Source organism: Netta rufina, assembly GCF_964035555.1.
Source record: "Netta rufina genome assembly, chromosome: 2".
NCBI lineage: Eukaryota > Metazoa > Chordata > Aves > Anseriformes > Anatidae > Netta > Netta rufina.
The window spans coordinates 65,297,040-65,323,095 of record NC_140124.1 but is presented as its reverse complement, the minus strand read 5'-3'; the positions used below and the strand labels follow the sequence as shown (position 1 = coordinate 65,323,095).

The window sequence follows — 26,056 nt, the reverse complement described above, 5'->3', positions numbered from 1 at the left end:
AAATTGGCTACTGCTTTACTGACTTGCTTTCTCTGTGCAGGTAGAGAATGAGTATGGAAGCTACTTTGCTTGCGACTATGATTATCTACGTTTCCTTCAGAAGCTCTTTCGCCAGCATCTTGGGGATGAGGTGGTACTGTTCACAACTGATGGTGCAAGCCAGCTTTACTTGAGATGTGGAGCTCTTCAGGGTTTTTACGCAACAGTGGACTTTGCTCCAGGTTGGAGACAGCTGTTTGTTACCAAAAAATTAATCAGAAATGTGCACACTGCTGTAATTTACAGTGATACAGGCCTGAAGAATGGCCAGGCAACCATAGTGTGTTCATAGTGTGTGCCTGTTTGATAGAACAGGAGAGCAAATGCTGTGGACATTCATATACTGCACAGACTTGACAAAATAGGCTTAAGGCACAAGAAACAAACCCCAAGATAATTTTTTTCTTTTTTGTCTTGTAGCTTCTAATATGCATTATTCTCTCTACAGTCAAAGATAATATCTAATAGGAATCCATTTTCTTATAAATGGATTGAAATTTATTTGATTGAAACTCCTTCATGTATATCATTTATGAGATGATGAGCTGATCATGGAAGTAATTTCAAGTCCCTGTGCTTGAGCCTGTATGGTTGCTCAGAGGTGAAACTCCTCTTTACAGACTGCCTAGCTTTTGTTCTTTCCCATCATCTTGCTTCCACAAGCCCAGGCGTATAGTTTCCAATGTCTGAGTAGTAATTCTGTCACGTCAGTTTTATGTTGTCAGGATGTCATTTCTGAGAAGAGTTGGGTTTTCAGAGGATGTGTCTTAAAAGCAGAGATGTGTGTGCATGCTTGCATATGTCATAGATGATACGATAGAATAGCTGGGTTTGGAAGGGACCTTAAAGTTCCAACCCCCTGTCATGGGTAGGGATGCCACCTGCTAGATCAGGTTGCCCAGGGCCTCATCATGTATGCATTTATGTATATATTTTAACTAAGTTCTGCAACTTGAGCACTAGAATCAAGTGTATAGATTCCTGTATTTTCTGAAGTAAGGTTCTTGTCTCTCTTTTTGCTAGGTGTTGGAAGGGAGATGAGAAACCTATTTCAGTAAAATGGGGACTGCAAAAGTCATGGATGTAGCAACTCAATTTTACTTCCGTCTGTTAATAGGTGGCAATGTCACAGCAGCATTCCTAGCTCAAAGGAGCAGTGAACCTACAGGCCCTTTGGTATGTCTTTTCACTTAAATTCTTTTATCATTCCTAATCTTAGTGGCTAATAATAGAGAAGTTGGCAACAGTGGACAGTTTCTTAAGGACATAATTACAAAGATGTCATTTCCATGTCAGTCAGAAAACTGAACTGAAGAGCTTTTCTGTGTGTAGGTCAAATCCACATTAACTGCTGTTCTGCAAATATTAGTACAGTCTTAGAAGATACTAATTTTCAGTATTTTTCCTTGCTAAGACAAATGTTTACAAAGCAGCGGAAACAGTAAGTATGATTAGATGTGAGTTAGTCAGCTACATGTGTGGGTGGAAGTTAAAAGACAAATTAAAAGGGCAGGTTAAAAGTTGCTTCCTGTTTTCAGCTACCCTAGAGTTTCTACACAAGCTATAATGGGATGTGAGATCACTGGAAGACATTTTCACAAAGGTAGAAGGACTGTGAGGGTACAAGCTTATCTTTGTGCTGTGAAATTATTTAGAACAGAGTTTCAGTGTTTGAAAGATTTATTTTACGTTATATCTGGTCTACATATATTAATCTAAAGAGGACGTATTCCTTCCATCATTTATTTTTTGTGCCAAACATCTAAGCTTAGCATTTAGCGTCAACATGTTCAGTTTGATGGGTTCTAAGGAAATACGTACTCTCTGGTACTTAAGCAATCATTTTCAAAGTGTACACATAAAATTATTTAAATGATTCTCTATTCTCTTTAAGTTGTCTTCTGAAAAGGACTGATTTTAATGTATACTCTGCTATATTTATAGTAATTTAAAAACATCTAAAATGAGTCAAGGTACCTTTTTCCTTCCATTACAATTAGTAACTAAGTCACATTGTTCTTGTTTCCTCTTCATGTTCTCCCTTCCTTTTTTGCCCTTCCTCCTTTCAGGTTAATTCTGAGTTTTATACTGGATGGTTGGATCACTGGGGGCACCGTCATTCTGTTGTGCCTGCACAAACCATAGCTAAAACACTTAATGAAATCCTGGCATGTGGTGCTAATGTTAACCTGTAAGTGTGTGTTCAGTAGATGATAATTTGGGGGAAGATTTTTTTTTCCAATTCAGCAAAACCAGATTTAATTGGATGGCTTTTTTTTGTTTGTTTGTTTTTAGGTACATGTTTATAGGTGGAACTAACTTTGCCTATTGGAATGGTAAGAAATAATTTAAATGATTCTGGTGATATAGGGGAACTGCTTATGTGTTAGATAGTAACATATTCTGTAAAAGAATAAGCTATGCCTGCTTGCACGTGGCAAAAGATGGCTGCATTAGCAGTTCTCTGTCTGTTGCCAGCATGTTCTAATAAACTGGCATGGTATTTACCTTTGCAAAGGGTACTTCTGCTTTACTCAATACTGTGAAACACTTGAAAGGTGGATGCATTTGTTTCTCTCTAGAATATTTCTGAAGCCTGTGTAACACAGTAGTGTGAGCTCAGAAGGATGTTGTCTTCCACAGGGAATATATTCTCTATGCTGAATCCCAAGTGCCAAAGTCTACTTTGAATCTAAAAATGTGGTACAGTCTGGTTGTGACTTGAGAGAATTCTGAAAGTTGAACCCCTTGGAGAGAGAAAACAACGACAACCACAACTTTTTCACCATTTTTATTGCTTTTTTACCCACCTCTCTTAGGTGCTAATATGCCTTATATGCCACAGCCCACTAGTTATGACTATGATGCTCCACTGAGTGAAGCAGGGGATCTGACTGAAAAATATTTTGCCTTGAGGGAAGTCATTGGTATGGTGAGTGTTCCAAGGTTATGCTTAGAGTGGTTCTTTGAAACATTCTGGGTGTACTGCAAACACTTGCTCTTGTGTTGTTTTCATTTGCTTCTGGATTTACTGTTCTCTGTAGGTAAAGGAAGTAAATTGGCATAAGGTGGTTAGGCCATCTCAACTGTTTGCTGTTTAAAAAAAAGGAGTGGGGGAGATCTTGCACCTCTCTGGTTTTCCCTACTGTCCCAAAGGCTCCCTCCTTTTCAGAGGAAGGGATCCAGTTGCAAGTCTGACACTGAGATGATTCAACTCTGCTTTATTGCTGGGTTTGTATTCTTTCAATTTGAGGTCAGTAAGCTGAATTGCCTTACTTGATCAGATGAGAACCAGTGCTGGTGGAAGGGGAGCAGAGGGACACAGGAAGCATATGTCTGAGAGTAGAGATGGAGGAGGACTGAGCAGGGCTTTTCCCTTGCAGGATTGATCAGTTATTCAGCTCAGGCTGGTCACTTGGTGTCAGCTTTTATAGTGCTGCAGTTTTCTGTAGTGCTGCAGTTTTGATCTTTGGCTGCCTGTCATGCTTCATGTTATGTTTCTGCGTCTCTATAAGAAGGAGCATGCTTATCCAAATGAAAACATCGTGCTTTTGTGATGCCACAAATGGTAGATTATGGGTGGTACCGACTTTGCTGTAAAAATGCTTTGAAGTGGGTGGTATTTCTACAAACTGGCGTTTGAAGTGAAATATGGAAATTCTATCTGGATTTTGAAGAGGCTTGCATTCGACACTGTTCAGATAAGGCTTAAAAAAAGTCCCTGGGAATCTCAAGGCTAACTCTTATACTTTTTGCCCTTTTGCATGTCAAAAACATTCATGTGCACTAGGAGATACCCTTTTGATGGGAGTAGGTCTCCTGAAATTGTTACACTGTTTCTAGGGTAAAGCATACCTTTATCTCCCCACCTGTAGAAGGCCTGCTGTGGAGTATTTTCTACCATGTCTCCATTATCCCTAAGCTTTCCATTCATGGGGTAATTTTGAGATCCTTTCAAGGGGAACATAGTGTCTTGAGGCAGCTTTTCTCAAGAGAAGAATTCCCAAACTTCCTGTTTTTGAGTTGTTTTCTGCAAGGCAAGATCCCTATCAAAAATTTAAGTAGTGTTCTAGTGCAATGAGATAGCTTTGATAAGATCCGAAGCGTTCAGCGTAAACTAAGGTGTGTTGGGTCATGGTACAGCTTTTTTTGGTGTGGTTTCTTTATCTTTTAGCCTTCAATATCCATAGGATCTTGGTGAAGCTTTCCTGTCTCTGCTGTGGCTTCTCAACCCATAATAAATAGTCTATTAACTCTGTAGTTTGAGGTGAAGCTGACAAAAGAAAATGAAGTTGCCTGTAACTAATCACTGCATTCAGAATGTTAGTAGTGCTACAAGACTAGCTCACTTGAATCTTCCTTAACTGTTTCTTTTGGGTAGTAAATGTAATAAAGAAGGCTTTCAATCTAAAAAAAACCCACTATTTCAATTGCTGCAGCATTTTCTATTTTTTACCATTTGGGCTGTAATTTTCTACTTATGATTTCTTGTCTTGGGTGAATACAGTTTTTTTTTAAGAAGACTGTTTTGATTATTTTCAAGTACAGAGAGGAAGAGGTAAACCTGTTACCAGAAATATCAGTCAGGCTTTCATCAGTTCATAATTGAGATTTGGCATGAGGGCATTGGGAATTATACTGCAGTTATTTGTTTAAAAAAATAAAATAACTAAACAAAAAGTTGTCTTGGTGCAGAGGCAAGCTTTAGAGCATGAGTTTTGTGCTGGATATACCACGTCTAAGCCCAGCAAATTATACTTCATGAAAAAACTTTGATTTTAACTTGAAAGTGTCCCTTTAGTAATTGTAATAATATATAGGAAGAGTAGGCATAAAGCAAGGAACAAATAGTGGGAGGAAAGGGAGAAGGGGACAGTATGAGAAGAAGGTAAGAAGGCTGTAGGCTCAGAAAGGAGGGGACTGGGATACATATCAGAGAGTTCTTGTCTATATTTGCCTCTGCTTAGAAGTGTCCAAGAAAGCAGTGGTCATCCTTTGCCCCTCCTCTCTCTAGAAATGCAGTAAGCTGATCTCTGGTGGTTATTGCCAGAGCCATAGGGCACGCAGTAAACACAAGTAGACAAGTAGTTGTCTAGTCCAGCACCAGAGGGAAGCTACAGAGGTTTGCTCATGGGTTTGTGGAGCTGTGGGGGAGGCTATGGTTGCCTGCTGCTATAGGTTTTGAGGCTTCAGGTCTCCCTGGACTCTTTTTATTTTTAAAATCACTTCCATATTTTTGTTTCTGCAATAGCTTCCTGCTGGGCTAGCATTCTGAAACAGCCTGGCAAATAGGTCTGTTGATGCCTGGCTGTGGGGGAGAATATGTGAATACAGGCCAAGGCAAGGTGGGACCATGTCTGCTGTCTAAGCTGATGTGGAGCTCTGCAGCCTGGAAAGCTGATGGGGGCACCAGAACCTGGGATGAGAGAAGTGCATCAGATGGATGCGTACAGGTGGGGTGAGAGGTGGTAAATTCCATAAACTGAGGCTGTCAAATGTATTGCTTGCCAATGCAGGATCCAGTACCAGGATTATGGCAGCATGGAGGGGTGTACTGCATGGGGTAAAGGCTGCAGCAGTTCAGTATGTCCCCTGAGGGCCCATGGCAAGTGAAGCATAACTGAATGAATGGGTCAGTTTGACAAACTGGCTGTGGCTTATATGGTATGTGAGGATAGCAACTTGAAGCTATTAAGACTGTCTTATTCTGAATTTTTCTACAGCCTCCTTATTTTAGTGTTCTGAGCTACTGGGGAGTGGTGGGTGCCCCAGCAGCCTGGTAGCTGCTAGCAAAGTTGTTTTCTGCTGGCTGTGAGTTTTTTGCAAGCAATTCTAAAAGAAATGAGCCCAGGCAGTAATGGATTAGCAGGTACGTGTGCACATGCTGTGCATGGAGTATAACACTGAAAAAAGCCACACGAAGCTAATAATTCCCTTATGGAAGTGCCACTAAAGGAAGACGGAAGGGTCAGGTGGAAATATTGCCCTACAGACTTGGAAACATTAACTCAAGCTCCCATTGACTTGGGGATGACTTGGGATGGGGCTGTAGGAGATGGTAATGCAAGCTGTAGCCACAGGAGGGCTCCAAGAACACTGATTCTTTGCAGCTCCTTACCTACGCTGCTGTTTTTTCTTTATGGTTACCTCTAGGTGAGTATTTACTAAAAAATTAAGCTTACTAGATGTGAACAACTAAGGTGAATTTTTTTAAACTTACTTTTGAGGCTAGATGCAGGTGTAATCCACTAGTGAGATTATCTACTTCTATCTAAAGTTCTACTTCTGTAAATTGTAAAGTAGAAAATGAGAATTAATTTAAAACATATTCATATTTAAGTTTCATGTGCATTTTTTCCTCTTTCCCTTTCTAGTATAACCAGTTACCAGAAGGTATTATCCCTCCAACAACATCTAAATTTGCATATGGGAAGATTCACTTGCAAAAGGTAAATTAACATCTGTAATATGCAAAGTATATCTTTCTGTAATGCTGCATGTTTGCTTCTTTGCAAAAATTGTTTGAGAGTATCATGGCAGTCTCTAGGTACTGTACAAAATAGGAAGGAAAACCTTGAAAACAAACTGTCAGGAAGGAGAGAACAGAGCTTGGGAATTAAAAATCATGCCCTTCATGGAAAATGAATAGATATCTTTTTATATTCAGATAACATAATTTTTACTATATTCTGTATGTATGTGAAGTTTCACTGAACTGAAGTGAATATATTCTTAACATAAGAGAATCATAGTTGTCTGAAAACTCTTGTTTGTAAAGTAGCTGGCGAAATGGTAGCACAAGAGGTATGTTTCTGTAGCTAGAGATGCCTCTAAGGGTGAATAAATGGGTAGGATCTATGTACCTTTTAGGTAAATACTTTGAATTGTAAATTTGAAGTGTGGAACACTTTCAATACGTTTGAAACTCTTTTCAATATAGTTTCTTGCAGGATCTCTGAAAATCTGTAGCTACTGAAAGAAATTGGCTTCCTGTCAAGGGAAAAGTGTGCAGACCCCAACCTTGTTAGATCCCCCTCTGACAACAGAGGTGTTAACTGGTCAGCACATGAGTAGCTGGGATTTGTCCGTAGCACCATCAACTAGTGCTATGAATGCTTCTGTGAAATATAGTTGACAACTAGTGTCCTGCAGTGAGTGCAGAATGTGGTTTAGGGGATTGAAGAGACAAACAAACAGGTATGAACTTGGCTTTATTCATTCTGCTGCTTGCAATCTAGTTGTTTTGAGATGGTGGATTACTGTGGTCGATGTACTGGATACTGTATTTCATAACATTTTGATTTCTATTTTGTACTGATAATTTGACAGACATTTCAGTCAATGATATATCTGATCTGTTATGCGCTGCAGCTGAAATGTTGCAAAATTTGGTAGTGATAAGGCTTTACGGGCTTTTTCAAGTCATCCTACTCAAGTGGTGGGCAGGAATAATTTTTTTTTTTTGTAAAAGTGATTCACCAGTGAAGCTGACACAGATCTATATCATTTTCAACTACCTCTGAGTATTTTCAGACCTTTTAGGCCAGGATTGCCGTATGAGGTTTCAGTGAACTGGCTTATATTTGGTAGTGACTAATTATATGCTGTTATCTATGCACCCGCCACTTCTGCTGCTGTCGTGGGTTGCAGACACTTGGGAGCCTTGCAATTAGATGTTGACTCTCTGCTTTCTCACGGATTATGACATTCAGATAGGGCTGTCCAATTTTGCAGGAAAGACTTTCTCTTTCCTGCCTTCAGGAACAGAAAGCTGCAGGGCAGCTGGGTCAGAAACCTGCTTTAAAAAGGAGAAGCTGGGACAAATGACTTGCTCAAATATCACAGCTTTGACCTGGCTATCACTGGAAGCCCTGTCACCTACTACACTTCCTCATTGTTTGAGGAGTAGTGTGTTACTCTGTTCCCACCAGTCCTAGGAAGCAAGATGGCATGTCTAAACTCACAGGTGTGAGGTTCCTATCATTGCCTGTGCATATGTTGCCATCTGTACCAAAAGCTTCTAGAATTGTGTAATGGGATGAAAGCTGTTTTCTGCTCTGCAAACCCACTGTTTAACTGCAGCTGCTGTTTACTGCTCTGTTTGGTTAAACTGCAACATGGAACAAACCTCAAATCACAGAGGGTTTGTACTGTCTTGGTCAAAGCTGTCCTCTCAACTCCGTGATGCATTCTCACACTGCTGTGACAAGGTCCGACACACCTTGTTGTTTGAAGAAGCTTGAATGTGTCAGAGGGGGAATATTCAAAATATTCATGGTGTTTGGGTGTCCTTTCCAAATCAAAATATTCTATGATTCTATAATAGTAATCTTTCCTGCTGTATCGTTGTGACAGTGCTATAATAGGCACTATGTGAAAGTTTCGTTGTGCAGTAGGGGTTCAGCAGTTAGTCTGCTATGCAAAGGGTCAAATCCACTGCTGTGAACCACCTCCTGTGACCCTTTTGCAGAAAGGAAGAGGGAACGGAGACTCGTGAAACCAGAGGAGGTTGCTCTCTAAATTTTTCCACCAGATACTCTGTGACAATTCAGTACCTGATCAGCTGCTTAAGACATGTACTTGAGGAAAAGAGATCTTTGCCCATACTCATCTAACTGCTTTTTTGAGCTTTGCCATTCCCTGATCAGGCAGATGTTCATCCAGAGCTACTGAATGATTTTAAAGAATGATTCTGGAGGTAATAAAATCCATTAAGAGATGTCTGGGGACGCTGACATTGCTATGGAAGAGGAAAGTAAGCAGGCAATGAGGAAAAATCTTGTTGCAGAGGTGGAAAAGAAGTGTTGAAGGTGGGGAATGAGTGCAGGCAAAGGTAGAATGGCAGTAGATGTGCTCAAGAAATGTGAGCAAGAAGATGGGGTTTAAGACCCAGAACATGGGGAGCATTCTCTCTGTAGGCAAATTAATGAGTCATAGTTAAGCTGAGGCAGGGGAGGTTTAGGCTAGACATCAGGAAGAGGTTCTTCACTGAGAGGGTTGTGTTGCACACTGAAACAGGCTCCCCAGTGAAATAGTCACTGCACCAAGCATATCTGAATTTAAGAAGCGATTGGACCGTGCTGTTAGTCACATGGTCTAAAATTTTGGGTAGACCTGTGTGGTGCCAGGAGTTGGACTAGATGATCCTTATGGGTCCCTTCCAACTCAGGATATTCTGTGATTCTATGATTCTATGACCTGCAGTGTGCCTGGTGGCAGTGCAGGCTTGTGAGCAGGTGGTTGTTTCTGGTCACCATTTGGTGGGCAATAAGGAGTGCTTGGTTACAAGGAAATGCCTGCCCCAGCAGTGCAGCCTGCTAACTGGTAGGTTCTGGAGTTGTACATGGTTACTAGACTGTGGGGAGCTCAGGCAATAGCAAATAGGATAGCAAGCAGCAGAGATGTTTGAGCTGGGGGCAGAGTTGCAGGGTAGAAATGGGTTAAGCAAACAGGATGCTGCTGGTTGGAGCTATTTCATTTTTTTCATATTTAATCTTTCACTTTGAAGACCTTCCTCTGGAGGTTCCAAAAGTGTTACTGTCATTTGTTAGTCATCTGTTGGTGGGGTTTTTGTATTTTGTTTTTACAGGTTGTTTTTAAAAATTCTTGACAGTGTAATTTTTTTTAATTTACTATTTCTGTTGTGATACTGATTATCCACTAAGTAGCAATCATTAAGAACCTGCAGCAAAACCAGATCTTGCTTTTTTTTCTGTACAGAACACTTAAGAGTGATAAAGTGAAGAAAAATAGTCCATTAAAGTTGCAAAGAAATGACTTTCTACCAAGCCAGTATGTAAATGAATCATATGTGGTCTACCTATGTGAAAACCAGAAGCCCCCTTGATAGCAGGATCTTAAAAGAAAGTGAGACAGACACCTTAACAAGCTAATACTTAGTTCAGTAAGGCACAAAGCAGCACTCATTGCCAGTTAGTAGGTCATTCAGGTGACTATGTGCAAGTTAACATCACTTATGTTCATTTTTAATTTCGTTGTCTGCCTGGGGCCTAGACTATGAACATTTGTAGGGTTTTTGCTCAGTTCTATCTTATCAGTTCTGTCAGTGTCTCTGCAAAGATAACCATCTCTGCAGAGATGCCAGCGATTCAATCTCCTGTGGCCTACTGGGTCCCGCATTACAGTTTAACATTGCAGATGCTGAGCATTTGGGGAATTTTACTCTTTGAAAACCAATTGTTATTTTAAGTAAAGTTCTTAAGATGAAAACGGAGAAGCAAGCTACTTTCATCAAAAATTTGGAAGCTATCATTTGTCTGACAGTCTTTTGCCACAGTGAAGGTGCTTAGCTACGGACTAGTGAAGGAGATCCAATGTCCAGGAAGTGATGGCATTACACTATTATTCTTCATGTGCTTATGACTGCCTCCTGCTTTCTTGCTCCTCATTAAAGCTGAGACAAGTTCACTAAAAAAGTCCATTTAGATCTATGTGCATATACTGAAGAAATAATTTCATGTCCACAGGTGATTCAGGATGACTTCTGTTGCTTATTGAAGGATTTTACACAAAATAGTGTATATTTTAATATTTCACCAGTGCTTATTTTCATATGTCCTGTGCAAAAATTTAATAGTTCTGTTATTGAAGTAACCTAAGAAGTTTGTAGAATATTCAGTTTTTCACTATTTTAAATGCCTGTTTGTTTTTTTTGTTGTTGTTGTTTTGTTTTTTAATGTTGTTGTTGTTATTTTATAAGTAATTGAAAGCAAATCTGCATTTGGGAAATGCTTTGAATGCTTGATCTGTAATTAACACTGAAAAGTGACAATACTTATGGTGAAACAGACTGAGATCTTGTTTGAAACATGAATACAAATTACTTTTTGAGTTTGTAAGATACTAGGCATGTTGTGTGCATCTTGACTAACATATCACATTAATAGTGGACTTTGAGAAAGAATTGTAGATGAGTAGAAAACTAATCACGAAAGGAAATTGCAGATGGCAACAAAAGGCAATGTAATTGTACATAAATCCTTATTCAGCAAGGTATTTAACCATGTGACTAGCCTATACCTTGCTGCCAGTCTCACTAAAATCAGTCCATCTACTCATGTATGACACTAAATTACAGCTTTAGGGTTTCTAAAATCATTTAAGACTAAATAGAGTAAATTCAGCATGGATAACTATTGATGGAAGCAAATTCTATTTCTAATTATCTCAGAATAATTCTAGAGTAAGTCGCTGGAAATCACTACTTTCCTTAGTTTAATGTATAATGGAGTAAAAATTCAATAATGTAGTTGTTTTTTGTTAGTTGTCCAGAGCTATAGTGTTTGCCTATAGAATGTTACGGAGAAACTTATGGGTTAGTTCTCATTAAATAATGAGTCACTTTTACAAAAGCATAGAAAATTTAAAGGGCCTGGATTTTTAAAACATTCTTTTGTACATTGTTTTTTTTTTTTTCAGATTTCATCTGTTCTGTGTACTGTATTGTATTATTAATGTGCCTGTAAAGGTGATGTAAGGACTTAGGATTTCTTTGCTTTCCTATTGGAGAGATGTAGCTATCTGGCAAGGTGTTATCTTTAGATTGAATTTCATTGACATTCATGTATCTGCTTTTTATGTGCTGCAGGTGGGCACTGTGGTGGAGTTTCTTGACAGGCTGTCACCTGCTGGACCAGTGAAAAGCACTTACCCACTAACCTTTGTTCAGATAAAGCAGGTAAGGATTCCTTTGGTAGGTAATTTGCAGCCATTTTGTCAAATTTAGCTGAACAACCCTCTGTGGAATGGCTCCTGTATGTCCAGTGTCTTATACCTTACCTCAGCACAGGAAGTAATAGTGTTTTAAAGGTGTTCAGGATTTTTGAACAGGAGACCTCTCCATATTTGTCACTGCTCTAAGGTTTTCCTCTTTTCATGAATGTAGATATATATCTGGTATCCCAGCTTTCTCCTTTATCTGTCTTCTCCCTGAAGTACTGATTTTCATGTTTATGAGATTTTTATTTTATTTTTTTTTTACCTTGTACGACCTTTTTCTTCAGTATTTTTTTCCTTTTTTTCCTCATTTTCCTCTCATTTCCTCTATCAGAATGAAAACAATGGCTGAAGCACTGCTTTCTTCATGCCGGTCAGGGAGCCTGGAGTTGTTAAATATAGTCCATTTGACACTTGTGGGCCCCCTACTTATTTTTAATCTTTTTCTTTTAGTAAAAGCATGGTGGGTCAAGGGAATGTGATAAAGGAACAACCTGTGGAATTGCAACCCCCTGCCAAAGGCATTCACCCTACTATCTGAGATAGGATTTTTTTTTTAATTTTTCTGTGGCTTCTGCTGACTCCCATTCTCTCCTCTGTTCTGTGTCTCGCTGCATCAGTTTCCCTGTCAATTTTGATGACTTCCTCAGAGTAAAAGATCTTTCCCTTGCTGCTGAGTGACTCTGTTTTTCCACTAAGGGTTTATGGCTCCCTGATCACTTCTGTGCTGAATTTAACAGAGTGGAGTATCAGTGCTGATTGCCTGCCTGCAGCTGTAATAAAAAGTGGAGAGAATGTGATGATGATGGTAGCTGTGGGAGGGAGAAAAGGGAGAGTATGCAGTTCAGCAGATGGCTATGACATTTTCTAAGGCATTAGTCAAGTAAAGATTCAAAGCTTGTATTTTTCCCTTCCAAGCCATTAATAGAGAGAGGTGTGAGAGAAACTGCAGCTAGTAGGACATATTAGCTGGATGTTGGCTCTTCTCTCATCCTCTGCCCTTCCCACTGTTAGTACCCTATTTAGGAAAACAGCTGAGAGGGCAGCCAGTGGTGCTGCATAGGTTCTGTCCACTTATTTTCTTTTTTTCTCATTTTTCTGGGCACCTTGTTACAAATGTAATGTAGTTGTAGTAATTATGGTGGATTGGAAATGGTTTACTCTCTCTTCTTCCTGTCATACTCTAATCCAGATAAATGGTTTTGTGGCTACTGACAATGCGATTGTTTCTTGGTTTTAATTTGTTTCACTTTTGTGCTGAGAAAAAATATCTAACAACTGATACTTTTTTCTTTACTGATGGGGAACTCGATGAAAAAATACTCTGAAATGTTCCTGATGTAAAGCAGATAATTTGTGAAATAAACAATATCGAACTGATGAATATGTCAGTTGACAAGTGCACTTTGAAATTTCTTATACAAAATCAGTTATGAAGGGATTTTCCAAATATTTTGATCAATTTTAATGAAGAAATGATGCTGTCAGTCATTAACTTCCATTTTTATTGAGGAAATGCCTTTGCAGCCAAGACCCTTGTCTTTTAAAGTTATGTAAATGTACTGAAGAAACAAGTTAAAAAAAAATGGAAACTGGAATTTATACCCATAGCTTAAAGGTCAAAGTGAACTCTAATCTGAAGCTGGTATCTCTGATAGATGCTATCTGAAGTGAATGAAAGTTGATGTTTCAATCTGAGTGTGTAGGCAGGAATGTGGGATATGTCTAATTCTTGACCTGAATTGAAGCTACAGAATAACTAGGTTCATTAATCTGGGGATTTTTCTTTCTTTTCTTAGTATTTTGGGTTCGTACTATACAGAACTAAGCTTCCAAAAAACTGTACTGAGCCAACACAACTGTCTTCACCTTTAAATGGAGTCCATGATCGTGCTTATGTCTCCGTGGATGGGGTAAACATTGTTTGCTGGCATATATTTTTGCCACGAGTGGCCTACATGAGATAGATGAATACAATCTGCCTTTTTTCTCTTTTCTACATCTTAACACAAATTTATTAAATAAAATTATTTAATAAGATGAAAGAAGTATACTGTAGATTCATACTAAATGTTCCTAATATTTCAGGAAATATGAGTATTTATCTGTCTCCTCTAAGGAAAGTGTAATTGTTTCCACATTTGGGATGTGAATGTTTATATAGATTTCATGACTTCATTGAAAAAATAGCTAGAAGATAGAAGAAGAGGGCTTACTTTCAGGCTTTTGAACTGCAGTAATGATATATACACTTAATGTCTATCTACAGTGTTTTTAAGGATGTTTTACTTTTTTTTTTTCCCCCCTTGGAGAGGGGAAGGGATCTGGGGGGAGTAGAAGCCCTAGCATACATCTTACATTATGAATCTGGCTTCTGATCACGAGTTTTATTAAAAAAAAAAAAAAGTATATTGTACAGGATATAAACTTTGCCTTTCTTTCCTTAAATAGTGTTTTGTTCTTGCTTAATAAGAATTAATAGTAATTCATGGACTTTGATAGTCCATTTTTTAATTGTTTTGTGATCAGTGCTGATTCTCGTCACCATTATGACCATGTCAAGTTCTTCTTTCCTAATGTTGTTAGAATGAGAACAAATAAAGCTAAATATTGATGTGAGTTTAAATGGAAGATGAATAATCTTTTAATCTCTGACACTTGCAAAATCTTTTTAGTCACCAGGTTAAATCTGTGAACTTTTTGTGAATCAAAAGCTACTAGAATTCTAAAAGTTGATTTAGTTAATTTAACTAAGTAAAGAGATGTCGTCAGCTAGATGAATACAGCTGATGCGCCTAGTAGTACATCCATTAGATGTACTGGAATAGAAATACTGACAAACCTGCTTTTTGTGTGATTGTGTATGTATGTGTTTGCATACAAGAGGAGGAAAGGAAAATATATACTTTACTTTTGGTTGTTTGTTTCCTTTCTCTACTTTATCTTCATGTAATTTGAAGAGACAAATGATGGAGTTTTGTTGGTTCAACATTTTTTTTCTTCTTCCGATGTAATTCATATAGGTTCTTCAAGGCATCCTTGAAAGGGATAAATCACTAATGATAAATATAACTGGGAAGGCTGGAGCAAATATGGATATCTTGGTAGAGAATATGGGCCGAGTCAACTATGGTAGATACAATAATGACTTCAAGGTAAGTAGAATCTAACTGGATAATGTTTTTATGGGTTATAAAACATGGGTTAGAAACAGCAAAAGGATCAGGATTACACAGGTGTAATTTTACCTCAAAATATAACTCCTCACTAGTTTTCATGTGAGTTTTCTGGTCACAGATATCAAAGTGGAATAAAGAACTTAGACATTTTTTTTGTTGGTTCACATGTGTTGTTAGACAAAGTGTCACCCACAAGACTTTCAGGTTGAGTTGAATCTGTAGCTAAAATTTTAAGATATGCAAAACTATTTGGATAAATTCAAAAATAGGCTGGAAATCAGTCTAATCTTGGTCATATTTTGGGGCTTGTGACTCCTGGGGTAGTGCTTCTGTGTGTATTTGTGTATATTTACTTTTATACCTCTATACCTCTTGCCATGTCCTATTTCACTTGTCAGTAGTATGTACCCTTGCAATATTTTCAGTTTGGCTAAGAGAGGCTGTCTTACAAGCACTTTACCATGCAACATTGCCAATTTAGATTTGTACTGACCTGGAATTATCAGGAAGCTTATGAACACTTCCATGCTATGCTTTGGTACTGTCATTAGGGGCAATACCACTAAGGTAACACTAGGAAAGGCAGGAGCAAAAAGGAAGCTTATCTGGTTTTGGAATTAAAGGGGTCCCTAGTGCTGTGTGATGTTTTCTAATGAGGGGGAAGGGAGAGAACTATTACAGAGGCCAGCCTTGTGGTGTGTTTCTGCAGTGTTCAGGGGCGTGGCATGCTATCTTTTTTAGTTTTTGGTATTACTAGGTTGCAAATAGTACCAAATATGACAGAAAGCTTTCTCTTTCTCATTAAGACGAGAATTGCAGACCCTTTACTGAAAGAATCTTTTGTGTAGAGTCCCCTTGGATTTGACTTGACCTAAATTGATTTGGCAGTGTTCTTTCAGAAAGCTGGTCAAATGTTTAATGACTAGAGATTTATTACTGGTGATTGTGGTGCCTTTTGGTGCTGCAGGTGACAGCAGGTAAATTAGAAGCTCCTGTTTCCTCTCAGACTTGTCCAAAGTATTTCTTGGTTTGTTTGAATTCAGCATCACAGGAATGATGTATGCTGACCTGTACTATTTAGTTACTAGCTAAGGACACATGTGCTGTGAGGAAGTAGGACTTTCAAAGTTATAAGTAGGGGAAAAAAAGTAAAATAAAGTGTGTATGATTTTTTCTGAGCCTTGCTGATGAGGTCACAAACTCTGGTTGAGTTTGGTCATTTTGCAGAATACAGTTTAGTCATAGAACATACATTGGTAAGTCTTACAAGATCACCATTAGGCAGAATTGACTGTTTTCACACTTGTGTTTTGCTGCCTTGAGAAGAATGGGCCTGATTGCATTCTTAAAGAAGGTTGTATCGGTTATGATTAAGCAGCAAAGAAGAATTGAAGCTTGGGTTTGGTTGAAAGGGGACTAGTTGACCAGTTATCTTAGTACGTGTGTTGTGATGTGGATTTCTAGGTGTATCTCCAGGTATTCTAAGACTCCGGTCAAGGCAAAGCAATATAACTTTTAGGTTGTATAAAAGTCTGTGAATTAAAAGTATGAGCAACTGTTTTCTGTGGCATATAAATTCAGTGGGCAGCAGTAGTGCCAACTTTGTTCATACTGTCTTTTCAAGGATCCTTACTCTTTCTATGAGTGCTAAGAGAGGGCAACTAGTTCCCCAGTGTTCTGCCTTCATATATAGGCAGCAGAAATGTGTTTATTTAGATCAGGCCGGGTGATAAGGAAATCTACGTGCTTACTGTTGAATTATGGTAGCAGAATAAAGGGTTGGAGTAAGGAGGTGCTCAGTGCTGTTGTGATTGAGTTTCAATTTACACTTATACCAGGATTTCAACCTTTTAAAGACTGAGTAAAAGCAAATTCAGTAGACACATTGTGAGAACAATCCTCTAAAAGCTCAATCCTTTCACATAAAAGAGGGAGACTTTTTCCACATAGCTTTAGAAAATGTACTTTGCCTTTCCCATAGACTCCCTCACCCTGTTTCTTAAGGCAGGTATTTTTTGTGTTGATTTTGAAAATGGGGAATAATTATGCATAGGTTATTCATTATTCTGTGACTTCATAAATAACTTCAAATAACTTCATATGTAACATGAGGGAAGAGGTTTCCATTTGATGAAGCCTTACAGAAGCCTTGCACCTTCAAGAAAATCTGAATTTTGTTCAGCTCCTTTTTCTTACTCTTTTTTTTTTTTTTTTTTGAATTTGAAGTGGAACCAGGCATCTAGCTTTTGGGAAAGAATCCTAAGAGGGTTTTTGTTCTAAAACATCCTGTTGATTTAAGTGTCCTTAAAGGAAACAAAGGAAGGAAGAGTGTAGTTTCATTTTTTTTTTTTTTTTTAACATGCTCACTGCCACCTATATCTTTGTTTTACCTGGCAAATTCATGTCCATATCTGGACTATTGCATATGCATTTTTATGCATACCAAAGTAAGAGTGCTTGTAGGCACTTCATTTCATTCAAAAATCACACCGTACATTACACTTAAAGATGGGTTTAGGGAAGCAGGTTGGAAAGTTTTGGCCAAAGCTATGCTGCAATATTTCAACTGATTGTCAGACAAAGTAAAGTCTAGGTTGAAGAGAAGTTTTGCTGTTTAACTCTGTGCAGATAATTTATTTTGATATCAGAAAAATAAGTTATGAAGTGGTCATCTAGGTAAAGGAATAGAGAACATATTAGTGCACCTACTGATGACTAGGCTTGTGGAGTCAGTGCAATGCTTACTAGATATCAGAACAGACATACTATTTACTATAAGGCCTCCACAGCCATAGAAAATGTGGCTTTGCTTGTGACTTTGCTTTTAGAACTTCTTTTTCCTGTTTAACTTGTGGTATTTGCAACAGAACTTAAGTTGCACTTAAAAACAGCTATTACACAGGGTCTACTCAGGAGATTATATGGATGTAGCAGTGTTGGTTTAAAGTCAATTCCTTGCATTGCACTGAAACACAATTTTAGAAACCGTTACTGTAACACAGTTAGGAATTGAGTTCAGGAGAAACTTAATGTTCCTTTCACTGTTCTTAAATCATGATCTTACTTTGCCTTTGTACTCACTGTGTGAGTACATTGGTGTTCTTCAAGGGTACACATAGTTCCATAGAACTGAAACAGGACTCTGTGGGCTTGAAGTTGACTGTAAGCTTAAATTATTTCACTGAAATTGGGGTCATGAAGCAGGCGCGTTGATTTTGTGATACTATATGTTAGCTGTAGAAGACTTGTAGGAAGTGAATACTGCTTTCTCTGCTATTGTGCAGGTTAATGTCTTGGTTTAGTGACTCAGTGTTACCAAATCTCTTGATGGTATCTCAAAATGAGCTATTTAATGCTTTTTCTGCTATTTATTTTATTTATTTATTTATTTATTTATTTATTTATTTATTCTGCTATTAAGCCCCATGTTTTTGAATCATGTTCATGTTAAAGCAAAATAGAAATTTTAATTAAAAAAAAAAAACTTGAAAAGGAAAATTGGCATTGATGAACGCCTAAAACTTTGAAGAAGTGCAACACTTTCCTAGAGAATAAATAAAATGCTTTATTATTGAGCAAAGCTTATAACTTGGTGAAAACCAGATGCTTGTTTTTCCACACAGATTGGCAGCTGTTGGAAGTACTTTGATTCAAACATGCTTGTAGTCCTGACTGATTTATGGTTGCAGCTGAATAATTTCAATAACATGAAGCTAATTATGTTGCTTTTTTTTTTTTTCCTCCTAGGGTCTAGTTTCAAATTTAACTCTCGATCAAGACATACTTGTTGAATGGGAAATCTATCCTCTAGACATAGATGGAGCAGTGAACCATTCCATTCATGGCTACCCTGACCAACCAGAGAGAGATGTTGGCAATCCACTAAGTTATGAAACACCTACTTTTTACACTGGTAGACTTTTAATTCCTGGCGGGATTCCAGACTTGCCACAAGATACCTATGTTAATTTTCCTGGCTGGACAAAGGTACAAATTTTTGCTGTAAAAACTTGAAGTCCACTCAGAGAGATACTGAAAGTTCTACGGAAGGTCAAAATCCACCTCTCTTTGGCTGGATAGAAGGAGGTTATGATGGTGGGGTGTGTCATATACATTTACATGACTAGGAAATGTGTTCCTTGGTACAAGTAAATTTGGATATAAACCATTAAGAAGAGGGAAACTTATAATTAAAAAGCACATGGTGTTGGTCTAGGAAGGGGGGAATCACATAAAAACCCTGTAGTTTTTCCTAGAGTGAGAAAGATCATCTGTCAGACTTCATAGAAATGCTGCATTTAGTGGTTGTGTTTTGGATTTTTTTTTTGTCTCAATGTGTTGTATAAACAGCTTTTTGGAGGCATAGAATGAATTACATACCTTGAGATGAAACAGTTCTTATTCTGGAGAAAGTGAGATGCTACAGGACACTTCTCTGGTTACACTGATTAATTAAAAGTAACTGATAGCATATTTTTGTTGCTGTGTGAGAAATATTGCAAAGCACAGGCAGAGTTGGACACTGCTAGTAGCATGCCCGTAAGTATGGATCCAGACAATGTTACAGGATCACAGAATCATCTAGGTTGGAAGAGACCTCAAAATCATCAAGTCCAACCTCTGACGTAATGCTAACAAGTCCTCCACTAAACCGTATCACTAAGCTATACACCTAAACATCTTTTAAAGACCTCCAGGGATGGTGACTCCACCACTTCCCTGGGCAGCCCATTCCAATGCCTCACAACCCTCTCAGTAAAGAAGTTCTTCCTAATATCCAACCTAAACCTCCCCTGGTGCAACTTTAGCCCATTCCCCCTTGTCCTATTACCAGGCATGTGGGAGAATAGACCAACCCCCACCTCGCTACAGCCTTCTTTAATGTGCCTGTAGAGAACAATAAGGTCGCCCCTGAGCCTCCTCGTCTCCAGGCTGAACAAACCCAGCTCCCTCAGCTGCTCCTTGTAGGACTTGTTCTCCAGACCCCTCACCAGCTTCGTTGCCTTTCTCTGGACTCGCTCGAGCATCTCCATGTCCTTCTTGTATTGACGGGCCCAAAACTGAACACAGCACTCGAGGTGCGGCCTCACCAGAGCTGAGTACAGGGGTACGGTCACTTTCCTAGTCCTGCTGGCCACACTGCTTCTTATACAAGCCAGGATGCTGTTGGCCTTCTTGGCCACCTGAGCACACTGCTGGCTCATATTCAGCCGACTATCAACCAATACTCCCATGTCCTTCTCTGCCTGGCAGCTTTCCAACCATTCATCTCCCAGCCTGTAGCGCTGCTTGGGGTTGTTGGGCCCAAGGTGCAGGGCCTGCTACTTGGCCTTGTTGAACTTCATACAGTTGGCCTCAGCCCATCGGTGCAGCCTATCTAGATCCTCCTGCAGAACCTTCCTACTCTCAAGCAGATCAACACACGCACCTAACTTGGTGTCGTCTGCAAACTTACTGAGGGTGCACTCGCTCCCTTCATCTAGATCATCGATAAAGATATTAAAGAGAACTGGCCCTAGTACTGAGCCCTGGGGGACTCTACTAGCGACCGGCCTCAAACTGGATTTAACTCCATTCACCATGACTCTTTGGACCTGGCTACCCAGCCAGTTTCTAACTCAATGAAGCGTACTCCAGTCCAAGCCATGTGCCGCCCATTTCTTGAGGAGAATGTTGTGGGAAATGGTGTCAAAAGCCTTACTGAAGTCAAGGTAGCCTTGACTTCAATACCATCCACAAGACCAATACCATCCACAGCCTTTCCCTCATCCACTAAGCGCGTCACTTTGTCATAAAAGGAGATCAGGTTTATCAAGTAGGACCTGCCTTTCATAAATCTACGCTGACTGGGCCTGATTGCCTGGTTGTCCTGCGTGATAACATTCAAGATAATCTGCTCCATTAGCTTCCCTGGCACTGAGGTCAAACTGACAGGCCTAGAGTTCCCCAGGTCTATCTTCTGGCCCTTCTCGTAGATAGGCATCACGTTTGCTAGCTGCCTGTTGACTGGGACCTCCCCTGATAGCCAGGACTGTTGATAAATGATGGTAAGTGGCTTGGCCAGCTCCTCTGCCAGTTCTCTCAGCACCCTTGGGTGCATCCCATCTGGCCCCATTGACTTGCGTACATTCAAGTGCCGTAGCAGGTCGCCAGCCATTTCCTCGAGGATTGTGAGGGCCACATCCTGCTCCCCATCCCCTTCCACCAGCTCAGGGTACTGGGTATCCAGAGAACAACTGATCTTGCCGCTAAAGACTGAGGCAAAAAGCATTAAGCACCTCAGCCTTTTCTTCATCTTTTGTCAGTAAGTTTCACCCCACATCCAGTAAAGGATGGAGATTCTCCTTAGTCCTTTTTTTTGTGTTAATGTATTTATAAAAATATTTTCTGTTATCTTTAACAGCAGTAGCCAGATTGAGCTCCAGATGAGTTTTGGCCTTTCTCATTTTGTCCCTACACATCCTTACAACACCATTATAATCCTGAGTGGCCCGCCCTCTTTTCCAAAGATCATAAATTCTCTTTTTTTTTCCCCTAAGCTCTAGCCACAACTCTTTGTTCAGCCAGGCCAGTCTTCTTCCCCGCCAGCTTGTCTTTTGGCACGTGGGGACAGACCGCTCCTGAGCCATTAAGATTTCCTTCTTGAGGAGTGCCCAGCCTTCCTGGACTCCTCCACCCTTCAGAACTGACTCCCAAGGGACTCTGCCAACCAGTGTCCTGAACAGCTCAAAGTCCGCCCTGAACTGTGGTCTCCCTCCTGACTTCGCCAAGGATAGAGAACTCTACCATTGTGTGGTTACTCTGCCCAAGACAGCTCCCAACCACCATATCTCCCACCATTCCTTCTCTGTAAACAGAAGGTCCAGTGGGGCACCTCCGTAGTAGGCTCATTAATCAGCTGCGTCAGAAAACTATCTCTCATGCTCTCTAGAAACCTCCTAGACTGCTTTCTTTGAGCTGTCAATGCCTGTCTTCTGGAGTTTACCTGTAACTGGACTGAGTAGATCAAGTTGTGACTGACCAATCTCATGGCCTTCTATGAAGGATTGACTCTATCAGCTGACAAGGGAAGACCAACCAATGCCATCTACCTAGACTCTTCTGTAAGGCCTTTGGCAGGGTCCCATGCAATGTCCTGATATCCAGACTGGAGAAAGATGGATTTGAAGGGTGGGCCATTCAGTGGATAAGGAATTGGCAGGAGAGCTGCAGCCAGAGAGTTGCTGCCAGTTGCTGCTATGTTGAGGTAGAGCCCAGGGGTAAGTGGTGTCCCTCAGGGGTCTGTCTTGGGACTGGTGCTGTTTAATATCATTACCAGTGACATAGACAGTGGGATTGAGTGCATCCTAAGCCAGTTTGCAGATGACACCAAGCTGAGTGGTGCAGTCGATTTACCAGAAGGAAGGGATGCCATCCAAAGGGGCCTGGACAAGCTTGAGAGGTGGGCTCATGTGAACCTAATCAGGTTCAACCAGTCCAGGTGCAAGGTGGTGCACCTGGGTTGGGGCAATCCCAGACATGAGGACAGACTGGGAGAAGAACTCATTGAGAGCAGCCCTGCAGAGAAGGACTTGGGGGTTCTGGTGGATGAAAAAAGCCAGCAGTGCATGCTTGCAGCACAGAAGGCCAACTGCGTCCTGGGCTGCATCAACAGAGGGGTGGCCAGCAGGGCAAGGGAGGGGACTATGTCCTTCTGCTCTGCCCTTGTGATGCCCCACCTGGAGTGTCGTGTCCAGGTTTGGGGCCTCCAGCACAAAAAGGATGTGGATCTGTTAGAGTGGGTCCAGAGGAGGGCCACAAAGATGCTCAGAGGGAGCACCTCTTCTATGAAGAAAAGCTGAGAGGGCTGCAGATGTTCAGCCTGGAGAAGAGAAGGCTATGTGGAGACTTCATTGCAGCTTTTTGGTAATATTGAAAGGGGTCTTATAAAAAAGATAGTGACTTTTTACCCATGTAGATAGTAATAGGACAAGGGGGAATGGTCTTAAACTAAAAGAGGATACATTTTGACTAGACATAAGGAGGAAATTCTTCACTTGCGGGTGGTGACGCACCAGAACAGGCTGCCCAGAGAAGCTGTGGATGCCCCATCCCTGGAAGTGTTCAAGGCCAAGTTGGATGGGGCTTTGGGCAGCCTGGTCTAGATCATGGTGGCATCCCTTCCTGTGGCAGGGGAGTTGGAACTGGGTGACCTTTAAGGTCCCTTCCAACCCAAGTCATTCTATGATCAGAGAGCACTGCAATGAGAAGTTTGTGTGCAGACTTGAAAGGGAACTTCTGATAGGGCTGGAGAAAAACTAGAACAGAAAAGAGTACGTTTTCACATTGCCGTGGTTGAAACAGTATGCAAGATGAGTATGTAGCTGGTGGGAGGCACAGACAGCAGAATGTGTGCACTGACGTGCCACTCCTCTAAGAGGCCTAAGCATTCAACTCTAGGCTTCAGGAGTGCTGGTGTTAGGTAGCAAAGTTAATTGTAGTGAAGTTAATCCTTTCTGAAGCAGTTTACTTACTGTTATTAAAACAGAGTAGGAGATGGAGGTGCTCGTGATCTATCTACAGCGTTGCAGTGGTTAAAGCACTTCGCAATATGCAGAAGACTGATTCATTGCAGACATTTAATGTTGCAGGCACTGAGCTTGGATGAGGAAGTCTCTTAGTCCCTGTTCCTATATATATACATATCTTACACAATCACAGAGTAAAATCCAACAATAGCTATTTGCACAGGAACTGGAATCTGGGACTTTTCCGGTAAATTCTGCAACCCAATGAATCACAAACCATCTTCCTCTCTTTGAAATGGCAAATGAGTCCATTCTTAAGAATTTTTAAGTTTCAGTGGGAATCTTTTTCCCTGACCTATTGGACATAGAAATTTGTTTTATATGGTCTGTATACTATCTAAAGAGGTCAAAGTGAAGAGAACCCAGGGAAACTGTAAATATGGTTACTGGATTAATCATTCATCTTTATAGAGATTGGACCAAAGTTTTAAATAAGATACCGAGGAGTAATAAGATTGAGGTAAAACTGGGTGTGGGGAGAAGAAAGGCAGAATCTCAGACTTCTAGATAGCTTTACCAATGATCAGTGCCTATAAGGTAGAGGGCTGTAAGAGTTTGAATTCTACTCAGATCCCATTGGATCTGGGCCTTAGTTCCCTGAGGCACAGCTGTAGAAATTGGTGATGACAAAGTGTGGAGAGGGACTTCTAATAGTAGAAGGAGCTAAAGGTGTTTGGGTATTTGAAAAACTGTGCAAACAACTCTTAAGAAAATGTGCAGTTTTAATGATTATCTTGCCTTTCCATATTAAGACAAAGAATTTGACATGCTGGACAGCCCAGAAGAAGGATGTGGCATTAACAGTCATGACCTATGGTTGTAGCTCAGTTGCCTTCTGTGGTTTTTAAAAGCTTCACTATTAACAAAATTTCCCCCACCTTCACTTAATGAAGCATGGTTGCACTTAAGAGTATGTCCTTCTGGATGTATGGTCAGATTTATTTTTATTTTTATTTATTTATTTATTTTATTTGGAGTCAGGATTGTTCTTTATTTCTATGGAATTGTGGGTTATAACTGCTGACCCTGATAAAGGAAATCTTTCTGAAGATAGAGATCTATTCCCTATCTCTTCTTTTTTTTTTTTTTTTTTTTTTCAAAGGTATGTTTGTTGGCAGCATGTATGATGCTGTGTTTTCATATTTTGAGATGTACAAACTCCTGAATATGCAGTCTTCAGAAATTGCAGTGTTAATATAATGTTCCAAATGGCAGTTTGGAAATGAGAAATGAAAATCATAGTTTTCTCAGAAAACTGACTTATAACCAGAGATAGATTAAGATTAGAAACAGACCTGTTTCTAATTATGTAGATAGTGATAGGACAAGGGGGAATGGTCTCTGAACTCTGTCAGAGAATCACAGAATTTCTAGGTTGGAAGAGACCTCAAGATCATCATGAACTAATGAACTCTAATGCGTCTGATTCCTACACTATACTCCAACTTCCCAGAGGGTTACAGTCACCCTGTATAGTAGCTAGTCTACTGTGTAGTGGGTACATCTGCAAATGCATCTTGTGGGGGGATAGCTTGCATTAATGCTATATTCTCTTCTAAAAGTAGTATAGAAGCAAAGTGAAGAGCTTGAATAAATACATGTAGTTCTTCTCTTGTCCTTTTATACAGCAGAAACAAACCACAAAGTGAGATGAACTTGATTTAAATACTAAAAAAAAGTTTAAAGTCAAATTTTGTTAACATCTTGGCACTGTAAAAGATAGGATCTTATACTGAGATAGTGGATACAGAGACAAAATAACTCACCTGTATTTGCAACTATACAATCTCCTTATGAAACTTCTTTCACAAGTTTCATAAAAATAATTTTCATAAATGCTTGAAAAAAGAATTACCTCCAGAACACCTTGAACAGTAATATTTAGTATACTACAGTTGTGCTTTTATAAATCTTTTATGAGTATTATTTGATTTTTAGTTTTCCCTCAAGATGTTAAAAATCAAGAGTGCAGTGAGTCCTTATTTCCCAGTGACTCAGATGATTTTATTATTTTTATCAATTTACATCCATGCTACAGGTGAGTTTGCTTTTCCTCTACATTCTGATTACCAGAGGCCACAGCAAGAGGGAAAACAGATGAAGTTATCTGTTCCCATCCTCTTCCTTGCTTGCCAGTCAATTGTCTGACATGGTAAAAAGGATGCTTAAGACGAAAAAAATCAAGTGGTTTGTCCAAATCAGATTATGTCTTGTTTAATGAATCAAGATTCCGTTCAATTCAGGAATCCCTTTATAATTCTGCTGAACATTTGGCAGCTCATCAATTTAAAGACTTTTGGAAACACCTGCACTTGTTTCACTCCAATGTCTCTATTTTCTGGTGTATAAATGACTTAGTTTATTTCCTTTTTACTTGCCTAATTTTATTTTCTATTTTTAACTGGGAATATTTATAAATATTAGAAAAGTATTTTCACAGAATCAGAATCACAGAATTGTCTAGGTTGGAAGAGACCTCAAAATCATCAAGTCCAACCTCTGACCTAACACTAACAAGTCCTCCACTAAACCATA

At 39.7% G+C, this 26,056-nt stretch overlaps 1 protein-coding gene across 2 annotated transcripts in view; it reads left to right on the top strand.

Annotated features, from left to right (window-relative positions):
* The window catches only part of GLB1 (galactosidase beta 1), a 53,332-nt gene that overhangs the window by 24,565 nt on the left and 2,711 nt on the right, over nt 1-26,056 (top strand). For both annotated transcript variants that reach the window (XM_084282619.1, XM_084282620.1), the window contains 10 exons: nt 41-221; nt 1,157-1,215; nt 2,109-2,230; nt 2,335-2,375; nt 2,859-2,971; nt 6,414-6,488; nt 11,648-11,737; nt 13,575-13,688; nt 14,799-14,930; nt 18,702-18,941. In XM_084282619.1, the coding sequence (XP_084138745.1) occupies nt 41-221; nt 1,157-1,215; nt 2,109-2,230; nt 2,335-2,375; nt 2,859-2,971; nt 6,414-6,488; nt 11,648-11,737; nt 13,575-13,688; nt 14,799-14,930; nt 18,702-18,941 (1,167 nt within the window). The remainder of the gene's footprint in view (nt 1-40; nt 222-1,156; nt 1,216-2,108; nt 2,231-2,334; nt 2,376-2,858; nt 2,972-6,413; nt 6,489-11,647; nt 11,738-13,574; nt 13,689-14,798; nt 14,931-18,701; nt 18,942-26,056) is intronic.